Source organism: Primulina eburnea, chromosome 11 (genome assembly GCF_022965805.1).
Source record: "Primulina eburnea isolate SZY01 chromosome 11, ASM2296580v1, whole genome shotgun sequence".
NCBI lineage: Eukaryota > Viridiplantae > Streptophyta > Magnoliopsida > Lamiales > Gesneriaceae > Primulina > Primulina eburnea.
Genome location: NC_133111.1, coordinates 25,738,158 through 25,746,117, shown reverse-complemented (window position 1 = coordinate 25,746,117; position 7,960 = coordinate 25,738,158). Strand labels below are relative to the sequence as shown.

Genomic DNA, 7,960 nt, shown 5'->3' with positions numbered 1-7,960 from the left:
CTCATTAATATATATATATATATATATATATATATATATATATATATATATTATAACGGATTTCTAAACAAGTGTGATGTATAAATATAAATAATTAAATCCATACCAAAACAATAAAATATTGAAATCTTAAAAACCATAAAAACAATTGTTAATAACAATGGTTAATGTTTACATTCTACTTTAATTTATTTAAATAAAAACTAATAGTTCAATGTCGACCTTGTATTGGCAGTGAATTTCTTATGTCATCTCTCAATTCTTTCATTTCCGTAATATTTTCTTGTGTTGGCTCTTGCCATCTCGTACCTCTGTCTTGGACATAAACATTTTCACCATCTTGGTCGATTTCTTGTAAATCATCAATATTTTCGAGTTGTTCAAGAATATCTCCAGCCGCATCGTATCGCCTTATGAAATTGTGTAAAGCAAAACATGCCACTATAATTTTAAATTGAGTATCTAGACAAAATGTGGGCATATTTTGTAATACCTTCCATCGTGCTTTGCACACTCCAAATGTTCTTTCAATAACCGTCCTTAAACTGGAATGATGATAATTAAATACTTCATTTTTTGATCTGAACTTTGGAGCCAATCGAAATTGAGGTAAATGACATCTAGTATCTTTATACGGTCCCATAAAGCCTTTGAAAGTAGGATAACCTGCATCAACTAAATAATATTTGCCTGCAAAAAATAAGAGTTAAAGTGTAAAATTTATCTAACAATTATTTAAAAAAACATATAAGATATATTACTATCAAACCTTCAGGTGGGAGTGGAAAATGCAATCTCTCTCTGCGCATAGCCTCTTTAAAAATTTTAGAATCATGAGCAGAACCTTCCCAACCAGCCCATACAAAAGTAAAGCACATGTCAAAGTCGCATACAGCCATAACATTTGTTGAAGTATACCCTTTTCTTGCAATGAAATCTATTTGCTTGCTAGGCGGAACACGAATGCATATATGTGTGCCATCGATAGCCCCTATACAATCTTTAAAATAAGGCCAATATCTTTTGTCATTCTTAATATATTCAGGGACATCTGTAAAATTAAGATCGATAGGTTTGATGATATCTCTTGACAACTTCCATATGGACTCTAAAACGCTGTGAAACTGTCTTGAAACAGTTTCCCCCGAGTGTTGAAAACGCTCTTGAACATTTCTAACTGAAGCAGGTTGACCCATCATGTACAAAAATAATCCCACCTTTTCATAGATATCAATTCCTTTTGTTGGTCGTAAGCTATTTTTTTGGAGTAGATCGTCACATAGTTTATAAAAAACATGTTTCCTCATTCTAAACATTTCAAAGCATCGTGTCTCATTACCATTCAATATCTCTGCCACCCATTGAGACCCTGACAACCACGATGTCCTACATTTTTCTTTAATAACATATTTCAAAACATAATTCGTAACACCACACAAGGATAACAAAACCATTCTTTTCTTAGAGACATGTGTATTTATATTAGAATCAACGGAAATGTCGGAATCACTTGATGCATCAGAGTTATCTGATATAGTGGAGCCTGAACTCGCAGACATCCTGTGAAAATATAAGAATAAAGATAAATATATAATAAAAAACAATAAACATTGAAAGTTTTAGATTATTGCATTAAAAATTTAAACATACTACTTAGTAAAGTTGACTCATCAATCAATAAAAGAAAAAAACAAGTGCATTATTCAAGTGTTTTTCCTCAAAACATAACTCATATTAATAACGCTTCAAATCATCTTTAGTGAATGTCTTTGCCCAACCAAGCTGCAGTTCCGAGTCCTTCAATCCGATAAATGTTTGCCTATTATGCTTTTTACCCAAAACTCTAGTAACTATGAAGAATTGCTCACTGCCAACCACCATACCAGGCAAACTACGATGAACCTCCAGACAATTTTCAATGCTACATGGATCATCTTTTGGTGTTTCGTGTATAGACTTTTGAGTCTCAAATTCTTCAAGGACACGATCAAGTTGATCGGCTAACCTAGTGGCAATGGGACCTCTTTTTTCCCCACTCTCCCTTCTTTTTCTCTTCCTTGGCTGCATAGAGTTGTCAGCTCCCATTGTTGAGTTTTCCATAAATTCTTGGCTTTCAACATTAATATAAACATCACTTTGAAACTCTCTATCTAACTGAACATCCCAATCATTTGTATCATCGTTGAAATTATTACGAATTGGTTGATCCTCTGATGGTGCTATTGCAGCATAGCCAGTTGCTATGGAACCTTTAAATATCTTTTCCAATAAATCTAAATTCTTGGGTCCCTTCAATCTAAACTTTGCAAACTCGAGATTTTCCTGTAATTTGCAACGTAACAAAAAATATATAAAAATAATTGATTAAAAATTTAAAATGTAGTATATAAATTATGTACCTTCATCTTATCCTCCCACCAACTATTATCAGCTTGCACGGTCATCTTGTTATGATCCCAACCAAGGCCAGTCTCATTATTTCCAATAAGTTGTGCCCACAATGCAAAATATTTTCTCATAGAATCCCATTTATTTTTGAATTGTTTTTGATTCAAAGAAAGTCCCGTTCTCTCATGAAATTTTGAAACTAAATTTGTGTACCCCGTTTTGTTTAAATGTTTGGTAGGCTTATTGCCGGATTCAATTTCTTCCTCACAAATTTTTAAAAATATTTCGGTATTCTGATCAGTCCAATCCGCCTTATTTAACCCATCAGCAACAATCCAGGTTCAACAGTCTCAATCGGATATCTAGGCAATTGACTTGGATTTGATAATCCTCGTTTAGGAGCTAACTTCGAATACATTCTATATTCAAAAAATAAAACATAAAAAAATGTATTTCACTTCCACAAGATAAATTGCTGGAAGAAAACAAAAAATAAAGTTGAAAGCAAGAATATATTTCAAAAATTCGCACTCCATAGTGATAGCTGCATCAATCATCGTACTAACTCCATAGAGGAGAATATCATAACGCTACCATCTACAAGAATAGGAAAATCAAACAAGAGAGGACCGTTCAAATCACAACCCATAAAATTTTAATTAATCATTTGTGAAGTATGAAAAGTCGATAGCTGTAGATGTAAACTTAAGCCATCTACTTCACATGTAGTTAACTGGTCCAATATGGGGATAATTGTTTTTTCAACACACTATCTCATACATTTTTCACTTTGTTCGTGTTGAATAAAATGATGCCCTGTGTACGGGCCTTATAAATGTGTTTTAATATATGTACAAAAATTCCTCAAACGCCATATTAAAAGGTGGTCAAGGGTAGAATGTAACAAGAGTTATAGTTCTTTCCCAGTACAGTCACAATGGACAGTATATTACATTTTTAATGGATGTTGGATATATTGAAGGACTTTATTTATTAGATTTATCGTTTACACATCACCCCAGCCAAGTTTTTGCTTTAGTTCCCTATTGTAGGTGGATCTTATTCTCGACAGTAGAAGTAAAATCATTTTGTACATGCCAGCGAGGGATATGTTGAAACTTTTACTTCTCTTTATGTTCCTGTGGTTCGTACGTGGTTGCTTACTCTGAATTATAGATTCTGTTTTCCCCTTAACTATCTAAAGTTGCTGATGAACTTAAATTCTTAAACAGCTAGTGCAGTTCTGTGAGTGTAGATTCTGCAATGAAAAAAAAAGCAAAAAAACATGAACGAACAAAAACCTCGACGGAAAAAAAAAATTGTACCTTGTAGAAGAATGGAGAAAATATTGAGAGGAGGCTACTAGTGTGGATGTTTTTTTTAGGTTATGAAAAAAGCTAGTGAAAAAAGCTCTAAAATAGGGCTTTTAAAAAAGCTCTAATTTCAACTTAAATAAGTGCTTTTTTAAGCACTAGAAGCCCACCCAAACAAGTTAAAAATTAAAAAAGCACTTTTTTTTATAAAAGGCACTTTTTTAATTGTAGCTTCTTATACCAAACGGGCTCTTTGTCTTATCTTTTCAACGCATACTGAATCGCTTCGTTTCGATAACCGAGCTGAGAGATATGACAAAAATACCACAGCTGCTCAAAGCTAACTGATTGCTGTTTTCGAGCAATCAGTTCGTCACTTCAGCGATCCGTTAGCCCCTTATAACATCCGATTTTGCCCAACTGACGTGAAATACGATTTGTTCCAAATTGAGTTTTCTAATCACTCCAATTAGCGGATTGTCATTTGGATCATTCAGTTGAGAGATATCTTCAAAACACCGAAGCTCGCCAGAAATTTAGTTTGTGCAAAATTCAGTTTCAGCTTGCTTCTTGTGTTTGCAACTTCACACTTGAGTAAATATGTTAGAAACATAATAACAAGTTTTGTTAACATCAAAATCAAGATTGCGAACTTGAAAAATTCCAACAATCTCCCCTTTTTGATGATCACAAAACTTGGATAAACAATCAACTCAACTAACATATTTCTCCCCCTTTTTGTGTGAATCAAAAAGTCATATTTTCAAAACATTTTAAACAAAATTTTCTCCCCCTCAATATTTAAAAATAATAACTCCATTAAAATCTTAATGAGGTCTCCCCCTATATTTTTGAAATTTGAAAAATGTAAAAGAAGAGAGATAACTCACCAATTTTCTTCATGGCTCATTTTCTGCTGCAGCACATATGCTTTGCCTTCAATGAATAAACTGTATTTTCTGGAGCATAACTAGGATGAAAATTTTATACCGCTGCGAACCTCTACAAGTCTAGTTTACAACGCAAAAAACGGTTCGTCCTTTGGACACTCGAGCAAGGAGATATGTCATTTTTCCCACGGTCGCTACAAGCTGCGCGAAAATTCAATTTTGCATATATATGTGTAAAAAATCTGAAATTTCGAATTTTAAACATCAAAATCAGTTTCAATGCTCTTTCAAGAACAACCCGCTCTAATACCACTTGTTGGGATCGGTTATTGGGGTAACATCGTTGAGCTATAATAGCTCGGTTCTTGAAATATTGAACACCGATGAATTAAATCGAGTTTGATATGAAATCAAGCGGAAAACACTCGAAATAATCCTTCGTAGAAACCGAATAAATATTTTATAAACCATTTAAGATATATGCAAGTTGAATGAGTAAAAAGATTTTCGGTTGAAGCATTTTATCAAACACTTGGTATGCAATATTTTGGTATTTGAAGAACACATAAAATGCTTCAACAATGCATCTTTAAAACTAATGGAAATGATAAGTAAATGCAATAAACAAATAGACACGAATTTGTTTATGGATGTTCGGAGATTTCAAACACTCCTACGTCACCCCTTCTTCCCCTTGGGAAGGATTCACTAGAAGACTTTGATTTATACAACTACTTGTACAAACCCATTCCGGAATGGGCAGCACCCAACTAGAACTCCTAGCACTCAAGATTGTAGGCAGCACCTCACAATCAGCATATTGTTTAATGTCTCATATGCAAAGACTACATACACAAGTTTTACGTCTTTGTGTAAGACTCACTCAACTAAACTTGTAAACTCAACTCTCTCATATATGTGTGAGTGATTGTGTGTGTGTGAGGAATTTATCTTTTACAGTGCACATCTCAAATGTATCCTCACACAAGGGCTTGTGCTCTCAACTAGCTGATTTCTTCATGCTAACTGCCCATGCTTTGAATCCCCTTCCAAAGCTGTTGTTTGATCTTCAATATGTTGTATTTATAAGCCTCAACATTGATATATACGTTAGACACAAGAATATGACCGTTTGGAAAGTTTCTGTGCTGTTTCGGGAATTGCAACGGTCAAATTCAGCAATTTTCCCGACTGGTCAACTCTGGTCAACTGGTCAACTCTGGTCAACTCAACTGATCGTTCAGTTCAACTGGTCAGCAGGTCAGCAGCTGGTTCAGTTCAGCAGGTCAGCAGCTGGTTCAGTTCAGCAGGTCTGGTTCAGTTGAGTTTCAACTGGTTTGCTGAAATCAGCCTAACTGATTTCAGTTGGTGCAGAACCAGTTTTGCTGAAATCAGAATGATTTGTAGATCTTTGTCTTATCTTTTCAACGCATACTGAATCGCTTCGTTTCGATAACCGAGCTGAGAGATATGACCAAAATACCACAGCTGCTCAAAGCCAACTGATTGCTGTTTTCGAGCAATCAGTTCGTCACTTCAGCGATCAGTTAGCCCTTGATAACATCCGATTTTGCCCAACTGACGTGAAATACGATTTGTTCCAAATTGAGTTTTCTAATCACTCCAATTCGCGGATTGTCATTTGGATCATGCAGTTGAGAGATATCTTCAAAACACCGAAGCTCGCCAGAAATTTAGTTTGTGCAAAATTCAGTTTCAGCTTGCTTCTTGTGTTTGCAACTTCACACTTGAGTAAATATGTTAGAAACATAATAACAAGTTTTGTTAACATCAAAATCAAGATTGCGAACTTGAAAAATTCCAACAACTTCCTTCCATACAATGCCTCGTAGGAAGCCGTACTAATAGATGATTGAAAACTGTTGTTGTAGGTAAAATCCACTATAGGTAGCTTAGATTCCCAAGTCCCATGGAAATCGATCATACAAGCTCGCAATAAATCCTCCAGAATCTGAATCACTCTCTCAGACTGGCCATCTGTCTGAGGTTGAAAAGCCGTACTGAATAGCAACTTTGTCCCCATGGTTGCATGCAAACTTTTCCAAAAGGACGATGTAAACCTCGAGTCCATGTCGGACACAATAGAAACTGGGATTCCGTGCAATCGGACTATCTCCGTGATATAGAGTTCCGCATATTGCATCATGGAGAAAGTCGTCTTCACGGGTAAGAAATGTGCCGACTTAGTAAGTCGATCCACTATGACCCAAATAGCATTGGATCTCCTGACTGACCTCGGCAATCCAACAACGAAGTCCATGGTGATATTCTCCCATTTCCACTCGGTGATAGGGAGTGTCTTAAGCATCCCTGCTGGCCTTTGATGCTATTCCTTCACCTGATGACAAGTGAGACATTCAGACACAAGCCGACAGATGTCTCTTTTCATACCTAGCAACCAATACAAATTCTTCATGTCTTTGTACATCTTGGTGCCTCCTAGGTGAATGGAATATGGTGATGAATGTGCCTCTGTCAGAATATCCTCCCTGATCAAATCAATATTAGGCACCCACATTCTACCTCTGTATCTCACAATACCATCAGACACTGTGTAGAGTACACTGCCCTTGGCCTCATCTTTCAGCCTCCATATCTGCAACTGCTCATCTGAAGGTTGTCCTCTACAGATTCGGTCTAGCAAATCAGATTTGCCTGTCAGATTAGATAGTCTAGGAGCTCCGCCCTTGGAATAAACCTCTAACCCAAACCTCTGAATCTCAGACTGAAGAGGTCTCTGCACTGACAACTGTGCTACAACTGCCACTTTTCTGCTCAAGGCATCTGCGACAACATTAGCTTTTCCTAGATGGTAGCGAATTTCACAATTTTAGTCCTTTACCAATTCCAACCACCGCCTTTGCCTCATGTTCAGCTTTTTCTGCTTGAAAAAATATTTGAGACTCTTGTGATCAGTAAATATCTGTCATTTCTCTCCGTACAAGTAATGTCTCCATATCTTCAACACAAAGACCACGACAGCTAAATCAAGATCACGAGTCGGTTAGTTCTTTTCACGCACCTTCAACTGTCTGGAAGCATAAGCTATCACCCGACCATGCTGCATCAAAACTGCGCCTAAACCGAGCTTAGATGCATCGGTGTATAGCACAAAATTTCCTTACCCTGTTGGCATGGCTAACACTGGCGCTGAAATAAGAGCTTGCTTCAAAGTATCAAATCTCTTCTGACATTCATCACTCCACACAACTTGGCATTCTTCTTGGTCAATGAAGTGAGTGGCACTGCTATTGAAGAGAATCCCTGAATAAACTTCCTGTAGTAGCCTGCTAAGCCTTGGAAACTGCGGATTTCTGATGCATTCTTCGGCTCAACCCATTCCTTATT

At 36.3% G+C, this 7,960-nt stretch overlaps 1 protein-coding gene across 1 annotated transcript; it reads right to left on the bottom strand.

Annotated features, from left to right (window-relative positions):
• Window positions 1-211: 211 nt before the first annotated feature.
• On the bottom strand, window positions 212-3,585 carry LOC140805478 (uncharacterized). Its single transcript, XM_073161749.1, has 3 exons — window positions 2,400-3,585; window positions 1,896-2,322; window positions 212-315 (listed from the first exon to the last, which is right to left on the bottom strand). The coding sequence occupies exons 1-3, from the start codon at window positions 2,517-2,519 to the stop codon at window positions 212-214; spliced, it is 651 nt and encodes a 216-aa protein (XP_073017850.1). The 5' UTR covers window positions 2,520-3,585.
• Between the last annotated feature and the right edge of the window lie 4,375 nt (window positions 3,586-7,960).